Raw genomic sequence first — 19,855 nt, 5'->3', positions numbered from 1 at the left:
CTTCCTGTTCCCTGGCCGCTGCCCTGGGGCTGAGCGGGGCGGTGGCTTTGAGTGACCTCGGCTGCTGGGGCGCCGCGCGCCCCTGCGCCCCGCGGCCCGCGCCCGTCCCCGGGTGGACAGCGAAGCTGAGCCTGTCCCCGCTCTCGGGATGCCGGCGGAGGAGGAGCGGGCCTTCCTGGCGGCCCGCGAGGAGCTGGCGAGCGCCTTGAGGCGGGATTCCGCGCAGGTGTTTCCCCTGGAGCAGCTCACGCCGCTTCTGGCCACCTCTCTGCCGCCAGCCGCCCGCTACCTGCAACTGGACGCCGGACGCCTGGTCCGCTGCAACGCTCGTGGGGAGGTGAGGCCAAGTCCGCCCGGGCACGCCATGGAAGGGGACCTAGGCTCAAAGGCCGGATGGGCTCAGACTCGTAACTCTGCTCTTCTGACTGCTCCTAGCCCCGAAACTACCTCAACACTCTGTCCACGGCCCTGAACATCTTGGAAAAATATGGTCGCAACCTCCTCAGCCCACAGCGCCCTCGGTACTGGCGCTCCGTGAAGTTCAATAACCCTGTCTTTCGTAGCACGGTGGATGCTGTGCAGGTGAAACCCTTGGGCCCTATTGGAGAAGGGGGTTGTTGACCAGAAGGGACTTGAGGGTGTGCTGAGTGGGGGACCCAGCTGTATTGCCCAGGAGGCCTGCTGGGTGGTGACCGGGTCCTGAATGTGTGGCAGGGGGGCCGGGATGTGCTGCGGTTGTATGGCTATACGGAGGAGCGCCCGGATGGATTGAGTTTCCCTGAAGGGCAGGAGGAGCCGGACGAGTACCAGGTTGCCATAGTCACTCTAGAAGTACTACTGCTTCGCACGGAGCTCAGCTTGCTGTTGCAGGTGAGGTGGCCTCCTGAGCCTAAGGTCCTTAAGTCCTAGACTGGGGGCCCAACCTAATTCAAGGCACTTTGAAAACCCCTGTGCTGGTAAATTCTGTTGCTGCAGCAGCCCGGAAGCTTCTGCTACACTTTCTCCCTCTGAGTGTTAGGGGATCAGGGCTTACAAGGTGAACTTGGCTCAAGGTGGGAATTCTTTTACTCTTGTTTGCAGAATACTCACCCAAGACAGAAGGCACTGGACCAGCTGCTAAAAGACAACGTTGAAGATGATGTAAGGAAAGCAGCGAGGGTGCTGTTAAATAAAGGGAACTGTATTTATGGGATTCTGTGCCCCAAACACTTGTCCATTCTCTGCTTTCTTCCTCAGATGCTGCAGCTTTCAGAGTTTCACCCCCTTTTGAGAGAGATTGTTCCTGGCCCCGTCCCCCCTGCCCCAGGTATGATTGGTCCTGTATGAGAGTATTAGATTAGATTGATGAAAATTTAGGTCTTCTGTCTTCTTGTATTTGTATTTTATTTAAAAAAAAAATTAAAGGTCCCCTCCACCTACCACACGCCCCCACACCCCCACTCCCCCCACTCGCAAGTGTGGTGTGTGTCCATGTGCCTGTATGTGCAGGTGCCCATGGAAGCCCCATGAGCTGGAGTTGCACAGGGCTGAGCTGCCCAACAGGAGTGCTGGGCGTCAGACTTGGCTCCTTTGCAAGAGCAGTACTTGATGTGAACTGCTGAGCCATTTCTTCAGCTTCGTAACCTGGTCTTCTTAAGAAAGTGACTCTGAGGGCTGGAGAGATGATGACTCAAAAGTTAAGAGTACCTGTTGCTCTTACAAAGGACCTGGATTCAATTCCCAGCACCCACATGGTGATTCACAGCCATTCCCAACTCCAGTTCCTAACACATCTTTGATACTAGTACTTGGGAGGCAGAGGCAGGCAGGTCTCTGAGTTTGAGGCCAGTCGTGAGTTGCAAAGCTAGCCAGAGCTACATTTTGGGGTGGGACGGGGGGGGGGGGGCTAGATAAAGGTAATATTTGTCTTTCTGTGTCTGACTTGTTTTGCTCAATATGGTATCCTCCAGTTTCATGTATTTTTCCTGTGAGTAACAAGATTTTGTCTTTTGTGACTAATACTCTGGTATGTGTGTGTTAATATAAGCTACTTATTAAGTGTAACCTGTTTTCTTCTTTCGTCTGTTGATAGGTACATAGTATGACTTCCTGTCTTGGCTATAGTATATATATACTTATTTATTTATTGATATGTGAATTTTTAAGTTTTATCCTTTTGATTTGATTTTTTTTTAGGCTCCACTCCTGGTCCCTGCTTTCTCTGTGGTTCTGCCCCAGGCACACTGCACTGTCCAGCCTGTAATCAAACCTCATGCCCAGCTTGTGACCTTTTATTCCATGGACATCCGTCCCGTGCTCATCACCTTCGCCAAACCCTGCCTGGGGCCCACCAAACCATCAACCTAAGCTCTAGGTGAGAGGCTTTCTTTTCTGTGTGAGAGTGAAATTAAGAAAATTGAAGATTACTTGAGTGTCTACTATATGCCAGGTTCTCTATTCAAGGCTGTTTCATAGAGAACAGCCAGTGTAGCCCTCAAGGAAATTATAGACATAAACACTAAGCAAATGACAGTCATGATAGGGAGATTGCTGTGATACACAGATAGGTAATCTCAGTCAGTCAGTATTATAAACATCTAGCATGATAAGATTAAGGAACTATGTTAAGAGATGCCACCTGAGGCTGGAGAGGTGGCCCAGTGGTTAAGAGCACTGGCTGCCCTTCCAGAGGTCCTGAGTTCAATTCCCAGCAACCGTATAGTGGCTCACAACTATCCTTGGTAATGAGATCTGGTGCCCTCTTCTGGTCTGCAGGCAGACATACAGGCAGAACACTGTACACATAATAAGTAAATAACTAACTAAATAAATAAATCTTTTTTTAAAAATAAAAAAAAATGAAAAAAAGATAGAGCTACTACCCGGAAGAAGTTAGCTATAATCTATCATTTAAATATTGAGTCATCTATAGGTATGAGAGTATTCTAGACAGAGCAGCAATCACAGAGGTCAGAGCTACATATCATAACCTAGGCAGTGTGAGGTTCACAGGGGTGAGGGGACTTGGGTACTGACTTCTACCTCAGCTGGCCATGTCTGCTTTTCTCTTACAGTTTACCTGCCTCGTCCCAGCCACCGCCCCACTCAGCGTCCCTGCCTCTGGGGGACAGCTCCCTTTCTTCCCCTGAAACTGCAAATGCTTGTCTGCCCTGGCACTGTGCTACCTGCGTCACGCTAAACGAGCCGTGGGCAGTGCTCTGTGCAGCCTGTCGTCAGCCCAGAGGCTGTAAGGTGCTGGGAACAGAGGGTTCCCAAGGAACTGGGGGCCTCGAACCTGAGCCTGCACGGGATCAGTGGGCCTGCCAGAGCTGTACCTTTGAGAATGAGGCAGCGGCTGTGCTGTGTGCCATATGTGAGCGACCTCGGCTGGCCCAGCCTCCCAGCTTGGTGGTGGATTCCCACGACTCTGGTGTTGGTCACCATTCCCTCCAGGTAACCGGGGTTCCGGCCGGCCCAGCTCTTTGTTTACATCTGTTGGCCTCAGGCCATTCTCGTTATCGTACCCCTTGTCTTTGGTTTCTCCGTGAACCTTAGCACTGGTCACACAGTCCATAGGATAACTCTCTCTACCTTTCCGTCAGGGGGATGTTTTGCTCTCATCTGCCCAGTCTGAAGAGTGGTCCTGCGATCACTGTACCTTTTGCAACTCGGGCCCTGCCTGGGTGTGTGCTGTTTGCAACCGAACCCGCAACCCCGTCCCAGGACAGCACGCCGTCCGACCCTATGCCAGCTCTTTGGAAAAGGAACTCCCCAAGCCTGGGTCCCCGAAACACCTCAGCGCTTCCCTGCCTGGCTCCTGCGGAGACCCGGAGAAGCAGCGACAAGATAAGATGCGGAAGGAAAGTCTCCAGCTAGTGAGCATGATCCAGGTAGGGGTGAGGATTGGGCCTGGGATGAGATGGGACTGAGCTTTGGGGGAAAGAGGATGTCAGTTTGTTAATTAGTATTTTTTTTTTTGTTGTTGTGGTGGTTTTGTTTTGTTTTTTAAGATAAGGTTTCTCTGTGTAACAGCCCTGGCTGTCCTGTAGACCAGGCTAGCCTCGAACTCACAGAGATCCGACTGCCTCTGCCTCCCAGGTGCTGGGGTTAAAGGTGTGCACCACCATGCCCGGCTAGCATTCTTATGAGACTTGTTACTGTTAGCTGTAGCTACCTTACTTTGAATACTTAGCAAAGGGCAGTTACCATTCTGTGCACTGGTCACATAATCACTGTTGACCAGGCTAAGGGTGGGTAGAGTTTCCTTCCTGGTGTTCCTCTGCTGGTGTCTGGGTGTGTCTGTTCTTTAGGAAGGAGAAGCTGCAGGTGCCAGCCCAGAAGAGATCTTCTCAGCTTTACAGTACTCGGGCACTGAGGTGCCCCTGCAGTGGCTGCGGTCAGAGCTGTCCTACGTCCTGGAGATGGTGGCTGAGCTAGCTGGTCAGCAGGATCCAGGGCTGGGGGCCTTCTCCTGTCAGGAAGCCCGGAAAGCCTGGCTCGATCGTCATGGCAACCTTGATGAAGCTGTAGAGGAGTGTGTGCGGGCCAGGAGGAGGAAGGTACCATTCTGCTGGAGGTGGGATGGGCTTGAGAGCACCAGAGCACGCTTGCTCTCTCCTCTCAGCATCGTCTCACTGCTTTCAATTGCAGGTGCAGGAGCTCCGGGCCCTGGGCTTTGGGCCTCAAGATGGGTCGCTGCAGGCCTTGTTCCAGCATGGGGGCAATGTGGCACGGGCCCTGACTGAGTTACAGCGTCAGCGTCTAGAACCCTTCCATCAGCGCCTGTGGGACAGAGGCCCTGAACCCACTCCCTGCTGGGATGGGCCAGAAAGACAGGTGCTGGGAGTGGGCGAGGTACCCGGTACCCCACTTAAAGGGACAGAGATTGAGGGAGAAGACCCTCGGGGTCTGACAGCCACTCCGTCTCCCGAATCACATTGTAGAGCCTGGTGAGACGACTCCTGGCAGTCTACGCACTCCCCAGCTGGGGTCGGGCGGAGCTGGCGCTGTCCCTGCTGCAGGAGACACCCAGGAACTATGAACTGCTGGACGTGGTGGAGGCTGTGAGGCACAGCCAGGACCGGGCCTTTCTCCGCCGCTTGCTTGCCCAGGAATGTGCTGTGTGCGGGTGGGCCCTTCCCCGCAACCGGGTAAGTCCCGTCCTGCTCTGCCTGGCTTAGAATCGCTCTGCTCCTGGTGGGCGGCCACCTCACCCTCACCCTGGGTGGCCTTGTCTTTCCTTTTATCCTTACACCACTGAAGCCTTCTGACAAGGGCACTCGGGAACACCCCTTTTCAAAAACGTTGGGTCGGGCGGTGGTGGCGCACACCTTTAATCCCAGCATTCGGGAGGCCGAGCCGGGTGGATCTCTGAGTTCCAGGCCAGCCTGGGCTACAGAGTGAGTGACAGGACAGTCAGCTGTTACATAGAGAAACCCTGCCTGGGGGGAGGGGGGCGGGATGTTGGAACTTTTCAAACATTGTATTAGCTTTCTTTTACTACAATAGATACCCGCGATAACCAATGTATAAAGAGAAAATGTTTATTTTGGCACACAGTTTTTGCGGTTTTAGTTTTTTCATCTGCTGCTTCCATTGTTTTGGGCCTTTGCTGGCACATCAGGTGGGAAGTGTGACAGCACAACCACTGAGCTCATGGCTGGGAGGCCACAGAGACTGGGGCATTGTCACCCTGCCCCACTAGGGCATTGTCACCCTGCCCAGGTGTTCCCAGTGCCCAGAGACCCGGCCCTACCTCCAGCACTCCACTCTGCCCGGTGTGTGGCGCGCACCTTTAACCCAGCTCTCAGGAGGCAGAGGCAAGCAGGTCTCTGTGATTTTGAGTACGTTCTCTTCTACACAGCTCCAGGCTAGCCAGAGCTACATGAGACTCTGCTTAAAATTTAAACTTCCCTGCTCCTCTCCCCTCAGAAACCCTCTCCTCTCACTGCCAGATCTTCATTCATCTCTGTATGCAGAGGGCTATTTTGAAGCAGATCTCAAGTGTCATGTTCTTATCTATAAGTATTTCAGTATGTATCTCTAAAAGGTAAATGTTATTTGAAAATACATCCACAACAGTCACACTAACAGAAAGTAGCAATAATTTTTTTAAGATTTATTTTTTTTATTTGTTGGGTGTTTGTGTGTATGTCACATGTTTGTGGGTGCCCATGAGGTTTGAGATTTCAGATCCCTTGGAACTGCAATCACAGGTATGGGTGTGAGTCACCGTTGTGGATGCTGGGAACCAGTGGAGTCCTGTGGAAGAACGGCTAACACTCCTCTTGGCCAAGCCATTTCTCCAGCCCAGCCTGATTCTTCTTCATCTGGAGGGTGGTCTCGTGTATGCAGTCACTGTGTGGTTAGAGGTGATCTGAGATGAGCTGATCCTCCATATTCCCAGGGCAGGGATTACAAGCATGTTCCATCACATCCAGTTTTATGAAGCACTGGGCGTTAGATCCAGGCCTCCACGCGTGCTCTATACCCAGCATAGTCTCTGATGTCACAATATCTAGGTGATAGAAACAGGAAACAGGTCTTGATTATAGTCCGAGCTCCACTTGATTTATAACATGTATATTTTATATATACATATATCTGAATTCTAAATTCATAGAAAACTAATATGGGGGGTTCTCTGGATTCTACCCACCCTCCCCTAGTGGTGACGTAATTATTGTGTATCAAGTACACAGGCAGCATTAATTGTGGTACGGTTCTCGCTTGTGGAAGAGTGTTGTTTTTTACATAGCCCATGCTGGCCTCAGACTTAAATATGTACTCAGGGACAACCCTGACCTCCCGCCCCTCCTCCCCACCTCCCGAGCACTGAGATGACCGTGTGCACCCTTAAGCCTGGTTTATGCAGCACGAGGTATTGAACCTAGAGCGCTGTATATGCTGGGAAATCCCTCTGCCAGCTGAGGTGCGTCCCCAGTCCCCTCTCCAGCTTTGCAGGTTTATCAGATACAGAGTCGTAGAGCCACCAGCGGAACCAGATACACAGCATACCCATACGTGGGGCGTATGCTGGTGACCCCAGCGCTGCAGAGGGTTGGAAGTCAGAAGCTGACGTAGGTTACATGAGAAGAGCCTGTGTTCAGAACAAAGATAGAAATTTTCATGCCTTAAAGGAAGCCCCTCTGTGAATCTGTAGCGGTAGTCGCCTAACCAATATTTTGATCTCCTAAAGTCCCCCAGTTTATCATCCATCTCTCTGCTGTGATCTTGGGCTTTTAATGAAAGGTAAATGCCTTCACTGTGGGTGTCACTGTCACCTGCTGCCCTCCTTCCAGCTGTCTTCAGACGTGGGTCACCTGCCTCGGACCTCTAGGCGCTTGAGCTTGCTATCGTCGCCCGTTGAATTAGGCCTCGGTTTCTCAGTGTGTCCCAGGGCTGACAGCACAGTCCCCTCTCCTCTTGTCTTCCACTGTAGATGCAGGCCCTGATCTCCTGTGAGTGCACCATATGTCCTGACTGCTTCCGCCAGCACTTCACCATTGCCCTGAAGGAAAAGCACATCACAGATATGGTGTGCCCTGCCTGTGGCCGCCCTGACCTTACTGATGACACACAGTTACTCAGCTACTTCTCCACCCTTGACATCCAGGTACTACAACTGCTATGGTTTAGGTGGACTAGGCTTTGAACAGTTTCTACCCATCGACCACCTCTGCGTCTTGTCCCCAGCTCAGAGAGAGCCTAGACCCAGATGCCTATGCCCTGTTTCATAAGAAGCTGACGGAGGGTGTGCTCATGCGAGACCCCAAGTTCTTGTGGTGTGCCCAGGTAAGTGGCCTGGCCAAAGGAGCTGACTGGTGAGGGGCAGGGCATGGTGCCGGCTCAAGTCTTGAATAGCTTTATGCTCTTGCACTCACAGTGTTCCTTTGGCTTCATATATGAACGTGAACAACTGGAGGCGACGTGTCCCCAGTGTCACCAGACCTTCTGTGTGCGCTGCAAGCGCCAGGTGAGTCACCTCCCTTCAGAAGTGCTGACTAAGCTATCGCCAGGTTCTGTATTAGACTCCAGGAGTATACTGGAAACAAAATGGTCATGCTCTCAGCTGAAAGGGCTTTCTGGGGACCTAGGGCGATAATGCACTCAATAAAGTGCTTGGTGTAAGCATGAGGTCCTGAGTGCAGTCCCCAGAACCTGCAGAGACGGCTCAGCCATGAAGAGTCCTGGCTGCCCTTCCAGAGGACCTGGGTTCAGTTCCCAGCACCCACATGGCAGCTCATACCTGTCTGTAACTCCAGTTCCTGATCTCCCAGCCTCTTCTTCTGGTCTTCTTGGGCACCAGGCACACATGTGGTGAACAGACATTCATGCAGTCAAAACACCCATGTACATTAACTAAAATAAATACAAGATTGGGCTGGGCAGTGGGAGCACATACCTTTAAACCCAGCACTGTGGATGCAGAAGCAGGTGGGTCTCTGAGTTTGAGGCCAGCCTGGTCTACAGAACTAGTTCCAGGACAGCCAAGGCTGTTATACAGTGAAACCCTGTTTCAAAAAACAAACAAAAAAACAACAACAAAAAAAAAGAAAAATTGAAAGCTGGGTTAGAGCCAGTGAGTCAAGGTATCCTCACCAGACCTGACATCCTGAGATCTGGGTCCAGGACCCACGTAGTCCAAGGGGAGACAGGAGACGACCTGTCTCAAAAAGAAGTGGTACGAGGTGTTCTTCTCTGGCCTCCACGTACACACACATGCACAGAGAACAAAGGCTTCCTAGGGAAGGAGCCAGGCTCGGAGAGAGAAGTAAAGGAAGGGAGGAGAGTGGATGTGACTGCACACAGGCAGGAGTTCTGTCAGGAACGAGGAGCAGCCTGGACTGCCGGAAGATGGAGAAGCCGGACAGGCGCTTCCTCCCCCTTTAGTTTTGGCTTTCTGAGAGAAGACTTTGCCCAAAGTGGTCTAAAACTTGCTGCCATCCTGCCTAATCCTCACGAGTGCCAGGATTAATGTGCTCGATCACACCCAGCCACGCCTCCTCAGAGCTGCTTAAGCACAGACCTACAAGTCAGGAAGCCAGCCATGCAGAAGGTACTTGGGACAAAAAACAAGCCGCAGAAAGGCCAAAATCAGGAAAAAAGAAAAAAAAGATGTGTGGCTGGAGCCCTGAGCAAGAGTGTAAATGGCAGGGCAGCCCTTGAGGCCGAATGATCCAGATGTTTGGCTTTCACTTTGAGACTGAGCACAAGGTGACACTGTCATCTGTCATGAAGAAGGTTGGTTTGATGCAGAAAGCCTTGTATCTGCTATAGAAAATAACCAAACGAGCCCGTGTCCTACCACCACGCCTCAGGGTGGCGTGCTGCTCGCACTGGGAAGCTCCCCGACACCCACTTTGAAAGGGAAAACTGGGGTGGAAGAAGCAGGGTACTAAAACCCAAGCGAGGATTTGAAGCAAGATTTGACGGTTCCCTGGAGTAAGGTGATAGCGTAGGAACAAAGAGGTGAGGTTTGGACGGGAACAGCCAGGGTTTATGAACGAGTGTATAGTGGTTGGGGAAATGAAAAACAGTGGCCCCTCGATTTTAGGATCTGAGTGAGTGGTAGATAGCAGTAACGGAACTGAGTTGGGACCCCCCCATGGGTGTGAGTAGCCGGACCAACAGGACAGACTGGGGCATGGGGTAGAGCTTCCATGCACAGCCCGCTTTCCTCCTGGCAGTGGGAAGAGCAGCACAGAGGACGGAGCTGTGAGGATTTCCAGAACTGGAAACGCACCAATGACCCGGAATATCAGGCTCAAGGCCTGGCCATGTATCTTCAGGAAAATGGCATTGGTAAGGCTGCCCCACTGAGCCTGTCTGCTCCATAGCCCTGTGGGCAGAAGCTTCCTTCTTGAGGGCCCGGGGTTGCAGTACTGCGCTCACCCTGAGCTACTGCCCCTTACAGACTGCCCGAAGTGCAAGTTCTCCTACGCGCTGGCCCGAGGAGGCTGCATGCATTTCCACTGCACTCAGTGTCGGCACCAGTTCTGCAGTGGCTGCTACAATGCCTTCTACGCCAAGAACGTGAGTTCAGAGAGCGGGGGAGGGGAGAAGGGCAGGCAGCTGTGGGGGTGGGGGGCAGGGACTAGGGGAAAGCAATGGTCGGCAGGATAGAAAGCATCTCCCTACCCTCTTCCCCCCTTTGCATGCTCCAGACCCTTCATGTCACAATCTCCTCTCACTCCCGTGCCCTCCCCCCTTGCACAGGGGTTCTTGAGAGTCCAGGACCCCAACAGTTTCCGACTTCCTTCTCCTATTTGGGTTTTACCAGAAATGTCCAGACCCTAATTGCAGGGTGAAAAAGTCTCTGCATGGCCATCACCCTCGAGACTGCCTCTTCTACCTACGAGATTGGACTGCTGTCCGGCTCCAGAAACTGTTGCAGGTCAGAGATGGCCAGCCAGGCTGGGTGTGAAGATTACTAGAAGGAGACAGGGTACGGGATGGGCAAGAATGGAAAACACTGACTGCTAGGAAATGGGACAGTGGCTGGATAAGGGAAGCAATGCCCATATGTCTGTCTCTACTTCTCTCTAGGACAATAATGTCATGTTTAATACGGAGCCTCCAGCTGGGACCCGGGCAGTCCCTGGAGGTAAGTGTTAGGGAAACCTCTGAAGTGGAGATGGTATACTGGGTTCCCATTGTGGTGGGTAAAGAAAGGAAGGCTTGGATCTGGGGTTGTGTGTCCTTTGGCAAGGTAATTAACAACCTCCCCATGTCTTGTTTCTTCCTGTGAGGTGAGGATAATATCCACCTAATGGTTAAGCTGTATTATGAGGTATCATTAAAGCACTTGGCCCTTAAGTCTCTTCTTGTGTTCTCTAATGGTTAGGATTCGATAATTAACATCGAGTAACTGATGCCTGCTAGTTGTAGGTTTTAGGCTACTATTTTAGGTTCTGTGTGGGGAACAAAAGATGTTGAGTAAGGATCTAACCTACACTATTCAGCTTCTAGGCAAAGACCTCCAGAGAGCTGGTCTATGGTGGCACACACCTTTAATCCCAGCACTTGGGAGGCAGAGGGAGGTGGATCTCTGTCGTTCCAGCCCAGCTTGGTCTACAGAGCGAGTTCCAGGACAGCCTGGGCTGCGTAGTGAACCCTGTCTCAAAAAGTAAACAAACAAGACCTTTAGAGAATAAATTGGCTGTAGGACCTAAATAACAACCAGGAGAGCAATTTTAAGAGCATGTGACAGACCAGCCAGAGCTACGCAGTGAGACCCTGGCACCGTTCCCCTGCCCCCATAAAAGAGCTTGTGATTATGGGTCATAAGCCACTGTGATTGAAGTGAGGCAGCCAGGCCTCCACCCATTCCCAAGTCTCTCTGCCTCCGAACCCTTCTCCAAAGTGTGACATAACCACTACTGACAAGCAGGTTTTGGGGCCCAGAGCCCCTCCCAACATGGACCCGTTCCTTCCTTCCTCTTAGGTGGCTGCCGAGTGATGGAGCAAAAAGAGGTTCCCGATGGGTTCAGGGATGAAGCTTGTGGCAAGGAGACTCCAGCTGGCTATGCCGGCCTCTGCCAGTGAGTGCCTGCCAGAGCATGCAGCATGGCATGGGGATGAGGGCTAGGCTGCCAAGCCAGAAAATGGGGTCTCTGTTGGTCCTTGAGGAGGGAGGGACAGAAGGAGGGGCCCCCTGGGCAAGGGTGTGGATGTGTAACAGCAGGCAGCTTAGAGAGAGATACTGGTGGACACTCCCTGCAAGTGGAGCAGGCAGAGGAGCTGTAGTCTTGTTCATTAAGAATCCCAGTGTGTCCGGGACAGCCAAGGCTATGCCACACAGAACCCCGGTCTCCAAAACTAAACAAACAAACAAATCCCACTGTGATCCCCTGAGACAACTGTGTGGGGGTGGGGTGTGTGTGTGTGTTAGGTGCTTAGTGCCAGGCATAGGGACCAGAGTTCTGCCCCTGAAGCCCACGTGGTAAAAGTAGAAAACCAACTCACAAGTGGTCCTCTGACCCGCCTGTGTTCACTGTGACATGATGTGGGTGCTTACAACATAACACAAAATTAAAAAAGGAGAATGGCAAAGCCCAGCGAGGTGTTAGGACCACACAGTTAATAGTACCACACTCTTGATAACGGAAGAATAAACATTCTGCTTCCTCCTCTCCAGGGCACACTACAAAGAATATCTTGTGAGCCTCATCAATGCCCACTCGTTGGACCCAGCCACCCTGTACGAAGTGGGGGAGCTGGAGACAGCCACTGCCCGCTACCTCCATGTGCATCCCGAACCGCTGGATGGAGAGGACCTTCCTGCCTATCAGGCTCGATTGTTACAGGTAACACTGCCAGCACCCAGCTTCACCTCTGCCCTTGCCTTCCAGAATCACCTGTCACAGCCCGTTTCTCCTCTCCTTTGCAGAAGCTGACAGAAGAGGTTCCCTTGGGACAGAGTATTGCCCGCAGGAGGAAGTAGCTGAGGGCATGGGTCCTGATGAGTCTTCACAACCCTGCCCTCAGCAGCAGCTCCTTCCGGCACCAATAAAGAGGCGTCTTATGGCCTAGGCTTCTTGGTGGTCCTTCTTCCTGGCCTCACCATCTAGGGGCCTTGGGGAAAGGGAGGGGGTAGGTGAACAGAATCTTGTTGGAAGGGCCGCCAGCAGCCTACTCTCCAGTCTCCCCTCCCGGACTCCTGGCTAGAAGAAATGAAGTCTGTGGACGGATGGACAAGAGAGACCCTCCACATCTGATCGTCTGGTGTCGGCTTTTCTGCTTCCTTTTTCCTTGATTTTCCTAGATCACCTAAAATATAGCAAGCAGACACTTGGGGAGTAGCCTTCCCGAGAGGCAGCCGTGTCTCGGGTTCAGGGGAGTCCAGTCTGGGAGGAAGGAGTCTGGCCAGAGGCCCCAGGCCCCAGGCCCCGCGCCTGCTCTGTTGCTGACACAGTCTCAGATCTGCTTCCCTCTGGTGGCAAGCGCTTGCCCTGCAACCCAGACCACGTGATTTCTAGGAAACGCACCTCCCCGCCGGAGAACTGAAACTTAGGGTGGGAACTGTAGAAAGGGGAGGAGAGATCAGAAACAGCCTAGAACAAGCTGACTGTGGCACCTCCTCGGCGGTGGCCGCTCAGGTAAGGGCAGCTCCAAAGGGAATCGGTTGGGAGGGCACTAAGATGAGGATGGCGAAGGCCCCCAGGGCCCTGTGCTAGAGGGAGAACCAGACCAGAGGCTTGTGGATCAGAAAATAGATTGGCCTGAGAGACCGGTACTGGGCCCTGTAGACAGCGGAGGAGGAGGAGGAGGAGGAGGGCTCTTTGCTCAGCCTCAGGTGACCTTTGTTTCCTTGCCTCTGGCCCTGCCCACTTCTGCTGCAACTCTGCCCTTTCCCCCAGCTGTCTGCCTTAGCTCCCTCACAGGGAGAAGGGATGGGGTGAAGGGGCAAGTAGATTGGGGAGATGCCTTCAAGGCAAAGGTTGCCTCTTTGGGTGCATGGGATCTATACAGCCTGTCACCAGGAGCAGGTCATTAAGGGAATCCTCCGAAATACACATTTCTAAAACACCTCAACATTAAGACCAAGGTTTCCTTCCAGGTGTAATAACTTGGAATATTGAATGACAGATTCTCCCTCAGAATGTTTCAAGACAGAAAAGGAAGGGGCAGGGCTGTTGCAGGAAGCTGGCCCCAGTGATCAAAGTTTAGCAAGTACTTCCAAATTGTGGGTTCTCCCTGGGCATGGCCCCCCACACCTTGGATCCCATCACTTCAAAGGCAGGTGGATCTCTGTTTAAGTCCAGCCTGATCTATATGGTTAGTCCCAGGCTATCCAGGATGACATAGTGAGATCCTGTCTCCAGTTGGAAAAATAGTTCTATATATCCTGCTTCTCTTCCCAGAATGGCCTCAGGGAAACCACGCAGCACCCGAAAGCTCCGGAGTTGGATAATAGAGCAATTGGAAAGTGGGCAGTTCCCAGGGGTGTGCTGGGACGATGCAGACAAGACCATGTTCCGGATTCCCTGGAAGCATGCAGGCAAGCAAGACTTCCGAGAGGACCAGGATGCTGCCCTGTTCAAGGTGAGAGGGCCTAAAGCCACCATCCCCTCAAGTACAGGATGGCATCTGCACTGGTGTGTTCACACCCAAAGGCTTTTGTCTAGGCTTTGGGTGAAGGCAGTACTGGGAAGTAGAACCACCTGTGTCATTTGCAGAGCCACAGTCAAAAATGACTGAGGAGTTCATGCTGGCGAGGCCGGAATACAAACCAGTGCAGGCTCATCGGAGCTCAAGGCCTGTGCAGTCCTCCATTGGGAGGGACAGGTGGAGTATGTGATACTCTGTCTCTTCTTCACCTAATCTCCTGCTAGGCTTGGGCACTGTATAAGGAAAAGACTAAGGAAGGGGAACTAGGAAATGCTGCTGTCTGGAAGACTCGCCTGCGCTGTGCCCTCAACAAGAGTTCTGAATTTGAAGAGGTCCCTGAGAGAGGCCGGATGGATGTTGCTGAACCCTACAAAGTGTATCGGATACTGCCACCAGGAACCCTCCCCGGTGAGTGGTCCCTGCCCCGCTGCTCCTGGGATGAGCAGATTGACCAGGAAGACTGGAGAGAAGAGCCATCTGTGGGCTGGCAGGCCCTGCTGGCTCCCTGCTCCTGCCCAGATTTTTATTGCTTTGGGTCCCCCCCGCCGCTGCCACCACCACCACCTTTCTCTGTAAAAGGCTCTAACTTTCCTCTACCTGCAACATTTCTGCAGCCCAACCAAGAGTCCAGAAATCACCATCAAAGCGATGCATCAGGTCTGTGTCACCAGAGAGGGAAGAAAGTAAGGTAATAAATAAGACACCATCAAGAACCTGACACGGGGGCTGGGGTGATGGCCAGCAGTTAAGAGCCCTGGCCGCTCTTCCAAAGGACCTGGGTTCAGTTCCCAGCACCCACATGGCAGTTCACAACTGTCTGTAACTCCATTTCCGGTGCATCTGGCACCTTCACACAGACATATATGCAGGCAAAACCCTGATGTACATAAAAACTAAATCTTAAAAAAAAAAAAAAAAAAAAAAAAAACAACCAAAGAACTTGATGCTCAGTTATTCTTGTCTTCAAGACTCCTTTGATAAAGTGAGTGCTGGGAAGGGGAATGGGACCAGAGAGCGGGATAGTAATCAAAGGAAGAGGTGTGCCAGTGATAGATGCTGTATCTGTAGGAGAAAGGGAGGACCAACTGGATGGTAAACCACTCAGACAGTGGCTGTGGTGGAAGCAGCAGCAGCTGCAGTGGAAGCAGCAGCAGCTGCAGTGGAGGCAGCAGCAGCAGCAGCAGCAGTGGAGTCAGCAGCAGCGGCGGGGACAGCCCAGAGCCAGAGGAAGGTACCGTCTCTCCTGCCCCTGTCTCTGCTGCACCTCTGTCCCAGGCTCTTGGGTCCCACTCTGAGTGATCAGAGCCTTTGCCTCTCTTCCAGGTGCCTGCATTCAAGAGGAAGCCTCCATTCAAGAGGAGCCAGTGTTCATGGAGCATCAGCTTCCTCTGAACTCAGGTGCTCGGCCTTTCTGACCCCTCCCTCTCCCCTTCCTGTTAGGTCTGCTCCCTCTGACCTCGCCTACATTGTCTCCTCAGCTAGTGCTCACAACAAACTGGGTCCACTTTATCCTAGAGACAACACTTGTATGACCTGAGTATCCCGTGTGGCTGGCAGATCATACTGCACAGAGCTTTGTTCTCCCTCAGGGAAAAACACAAAACATAAATACTCTGTTCCTTGGAGAGCTACACTGAGACATTTGTTTTTCTTTTTTCTTTTTGGTGTTTGACAGGGTTTCTCTGTGTATCTCTGTCTAGCCTGGAACTCACTCTGTAGACCAGGCTGGCCTCAAATTCACAGAGATCCACCTGCCTCTGCCTCCTGAGTGCTGGGATTAAAGGCGTGCGCCACCACCACTGCCTAGTGAGACATTTATTTCTTTATTGTCCAGAAAAGTCCAGTCTCAGACCTTCGCTTAAACTGCACAGCCATGAGTGTTAAGCTCTGATATAGTGACCCCTCAGTGACAGGAAAGCTTTGCCAGAAAACCCTGTTTGCAGGAAGGCATGCACGTGGAGAAGGAGGCGCCTTCTCCTTCCTTCCTTCCTTCCTTCCTTCCTTCCTTCCTTCCTTCCTTCCTTCCTTCCTTCCTCCTTCCTTCCTTCCTTCCTTCCTTTATTTTTTAGAGACAGTCTCACATTGCCCAGACTGACCTCAGACTCACTGTGCAGGTAAAGATGGCCTGAGTCCCTGATCCTCCTGAGTGAAGGGCTTACAGATGTGTGCTGCCTCATCAGGTCTAAGGGCTTATGCAGTGCTGGGGATCGAACCCAGGGCTTTGTGTATGGTAGGCAACCATTCTTTCAAAAGAGCCACACTATCAGCCCAAAGGTACCTTCTCTAACTCAGAAGGAGCTGCCTGAGCCCTGCAACCTTGTCTTCCCAGTGCTTGCTTGGATTCCCGCTTTGGACCTCAGTTTTCCTGTTAACAAAATGGGGACACTGGACCACATGGAACCTCATTTTTCTAAAGCCTTGTGCCGGTCAGGTGCACCGTGGAGAGAAGGCCTCTTATCAGCCTTCGGGCTCCTCCTGCGTCTAGTAAAGCGAGACTTCTTTTCCGTCCCCAGACTACTCGCTGCTGCTCACCTTCATCTACAGTGGCCGTGTGGTGGGTGAGGTCCGGGTGCCCAACCTAGACTGCCGCCTTGTGGCTGAGCCCTTGGTCTTGGAGAGCGAGATGCTGCAGGTGACCTTTCCCAAACCGGATCCACCGGAGCCTATCCAGCGCCTGCTGAGTCAGCTCGAGAGAGGGATCCTGGTGGCCAGCAACTCCAGAGGCCTCTTTGTTCAGCGCCTCTGCCCCATCCCCATCTTCTGGAATGCACCTAAGGCCCCACCTGGGCCTGGGCCACATCTGCTGCCCAGCAATAAGTGTGTGGAGCTCTTCAGTACCGCCTACTTCTACAGAGGTAAGGGGTCCTGGCTGGGCGGGCGTCTGAGCACCTACCCTTTCTCACTCGCCCCCGGGCCTGACCTGGGTTCTCCCACTACCCCGTCCACCAGCAGATTGTCACTACAGCCTGTGCATGGGGCCCCTGCACTGGTATTGTGCACGTTATGTGTAGCCATATGTTTAGCTCTGGCAGCATTTCCCCAGCCAAGGGGGTGGTAGATGAGCCTCAGCTGGAGTTCAGCACAAGCGTGTTCCTCTTGGGGAAGCATTGTAGCATTGAAACATGGATATGTGAACGTGTGCAAGTGAGTTAACACAGATTTAAGCCTCGTCACCATCTCTGCACACATGGGAACACACAACTCTGTTTGTGGAAGAGCCAAGCTGTCTTCCACACACTTGCCCCACGCCACCATCTCTACCGTACTGTAGGCATCTCCTAGACTGTCCCTTCTTTCTGTCCACTCTTGAAATTCTAGGTACAGCCTCAGACTCTGAACACAGGAGCAGAGTGAGGAGCATAGAGGATAGATGTAGATGTCCCTGGGCTATGGACCCTAGTTCTGGGAGAGTCTAAGCCAACAACAGAGGTTGGTCGCCAGGCTGCTGCTTCTGAGGATTCCACGGTGCCCTTCCTACAGCATAAGGGAGGAGAGAGAGAGAGCTTGGTTCCTAGCTTCTCTAGCCCATGGCTTCTGTCCTGGCTTGGTGTCCATGTTAGCCCATTCCCAACTTTATCTGCCTCTGGCATCCCACAGCTTCACTTTACTCATGGTCCTCTCTATGTATTGTTGGGTTTTTTGTTTGTTTGTTTGTTTTGTTTTGTTCTTGAGATATGTCCTCACACCACTCCGAGTGTCCTGGAACTCACTAAGTAGACAGGGCCATTTCAAACACATGGTAACTCTCCTGCCCCAGCCTGAGTGCTGGGGTTACAGGCATATACCACCATGCCTGGCCATGCTGCCATGACTGCCTTCCTCTTTCTTTCTCCCAATCCTTGACACTTTTTTTCAGACTTGGCCCAGTACTGCCAGGGCCAGGGCCCCCCACCCAAGTTCCAGGCCACACTGCATTTCTGGGAGGAGGAGCCTGGCTGTAACCACACCAAGGAGAATCTTATCACAGTGAGGGTGAGTTCCACTCCAGGAAGAGTCCTGTGTTGGTTGGTCTCAAAAGAATTTTTCCTGCGGGGAGGGAGGGGCTCCGGGTAGTGATGTTCCTGCACTGCTCATGAGGCCTGATCCTCATTCCATTCCTTGCAGATGGAGCAGGCCTTTGCCCGACATTTGCTGGAGACAGTTCCCGAGGAGCAGAGAGCTGCTCAGTTCCTGGTGCAGAGCCCAGAACTCCCATCGGCTGCTGTATCACTCTGATGCTCGGGTCTCCACTGGAATAGACTTGTTCTCCACCCCGCTGGTCGGCCTGCTTCGGTGATGGCTCTGTCACTGTGATGATACATCATGGCTGGTAGAGCAAGGACCATGTTCATCCAGAAAATAATTATCGAGAGCCAGGCTTGCTGGTGAATATTTGTAATCCCAGCACTTGGGAGACAGCCTGAGTGATCATGAGTTCATGGACAGACCCTGAAGAGACTTTTATTTCCTTTTGTTTGTTTGTTTGTTTGTTTTTTTAAAGATATACCCTCTTTCATCTCTGAGGAACTAAAAGTTCTTGATGGTGTGATCTCAGAGGGAATTTTGCTCTTTTCCCAATCCCTAACTCTAAGTCCAAGCACTTTATATTTCCTTACTAGATCCTCATTAGAATTTAAAATAAAATTTAACTGTGTGGGGTAGTGCACACTTGTTACCTTGGCACATGGGAGGCAGAGGCAGGAAGACTGAATTCAAGGCCAGCCTTGGTGACATATTGTGACCCTGTCTCCACAAAATAAATAAAAGCTTTATAAAAGAGAGGTCAGTCTGTGATATGTTGGAGAAGGTATCAGGGGTTTCAGGGGAATTGTAAAGGTGTAGACTTGAGTACCCAGTACCTGGGTTCTCTTCCTGGTGACACCTTCAGCTTCCTTTGCTTTCCTTTGCCAGCAGGACCAGCTAGAATGCTGTCTGGGCCTAGTCTCAAACACAAGGTGATTCTCCTGCCCCAGTCTCCTAAGTGCTGGGGTGACAGACAGACCACCATGCTGGCCATACCGCCATGCTCGAGTTCTCTCTTTCCTCCAATTCTTGACCCTGCTATTTTGTTCTTCAGACTTGGCCTAGTATTTCCAGGGCCAGTGACCTCCATCCAAGTGTCAGGCACCCCAGACTGGGGAAAGGATTGGGAGTCCGTCTCTAGGAGAGGCTTACAGACAAGCAGCACTATAACCACTGGGGAGTTTGAATGAGAGCGGCCTCCATATGCTCAGACACTGAACACTTTATTTTTTCCCCAAGACAGGGTCTCTCTGTGTAGCCTTGGCTGTCCTGGAACTAACTGTAGCCCAGGCTGGCCTCGAACTCACAGAGATCTGCCTGCCTCTACCTCCTGAGTGCTGGTATTAAAGGCATGAGCTACCACCGTCTAGCACATACATTGAATACTTGGTGTGCTCAGTCAGTGGAACTGTTTGGGAATGATTAGGAGGTGTGGCTTTCCTGGGTGAGTTGAGTCACTGGCTTTGAGGTTTCAGAAGACTCATGTTAGGACAAGGGCTCCACTAACCCAAGCTGAACTTACTGTATGGCCCAGGATGGCCTTGAACTCTGGCAGTCTTCCTGCCTCAGCCTCCCCTCAGTGCTGGGATTACATGTATGAGTCACTATACTCTGCCTCTCAGTCTCTTGGTTTTGACCATGCATAGTTGTAAAGACAGGGCAACTGAACATCCACTTGACAAATACTGTACTTGTGTAGCTAGAAGTCAGACATAGACTGGACACCTGCAACCCCGCTCCCAAGAGTGCCAGGCTGAAGGGG

General features: G+C 52.1%; 2 protein-coding genes across 4 annotated transcripts; both read left to right on the top strand.

Annotated features, from left to right (window-relative positions):
* Positions 1–38: 38 nt before the first annotated feature.
* Positions 39–12,515, top strand: Rnf31 (ring finger protein 31). Its single transcript, XM_028892099.2, has 21 exons — positions 39–337; positions 436–582; positions 715–870; positions 1,081–1,140; positions 1,237–1,306; positions 2,176–2,353; positions 3,054–3,432; positions 3,582–3,869; positions 4,290–4,538; positions 4,630–4,815; positions 4,923–5,129; positions 7,421–7,594; positions 7,675–7,773; positions 7,865–7,954; positions 9,669–9,783; positions 9,896–10,014; positions 10,262–10,375; positions 10,528–10,585; positions 11,426–11,522; positions 12,119–12,287; positions 12,371–12,515. Exons 1-21 carry the CDS (start codon positions 149–151, stop codon positions 12,422–12,424), a joined length of 3,198 nt encoding a protein of 1,065 aa, XP_028747932.1. The 5' UTR covers positions 39–148; the 3' UTR covers positions 12,425–12,515.
* Positions 12,516–12,620: 105 nt separating this feature from the next.
* Positions 12,621–18,542, top strand: Irf9 (interferon regulatory factor 9). Of its 3 annotated transcripts, none has more exons than XM_028892101.2 (9): positions 12,621–13,079; positions 13,845–14,025; positions 14,316–14,499; positions 14,706–14,779; positions 15,160–15,322; positions 15,415–15,489; positions 16,605–16,946; positions 17,948–18,063; positions 18,196–18,542. In XM_028892101.2, exons 2-9 carry the CDS (start codon positions 13,846–13,848, stop codon positions 18,304–18,306), a joined length of 1,245 nt encoding a protein of 414 aa, XP_028747934.1. In that variant the 5' UTR covers positions 12,621–13,079; position 13,845; the 3' UTR covers positions 18,307–18,542. The 3 variants fall into 3 exon arrangements, with proteins under 3 accessions (XP_028747934.1, XP_028747933.1, XP_028747935.1); XM_028892100.2 differs by lacking the exon at positions 12,621–13,079 and adding an exon at positions 13,304–13,469; XM_028892102.2 differs by lacking the exon at positions 12,621–13,079 and adding an exon at positions 13,477–13,758.
* The last annotated feature ends 1,313 nt before the right edge of the window (positions 18,543–19,855 follow it).

The sequence above is a fragment of the Peromyscus leucopus genome, chromosome 9 (genome assembly GCF_004664715.2).
Source record: "Peromyscus leucopus breed LL Stock chromosome 9, UCI_PerLeu_2.1, whole genome shotgun sequence".
Classification (NCBI taxonomy): domain Eukaryota; kingdom Metazoa; phylum Chordata; class Mammalia; order Rodentia; family Cricetidae; genus Peromyscus; species Peromyscus leucopus.
This window is presented reverse-complemented; position numbering and strand designations above follow the sequence as displayed.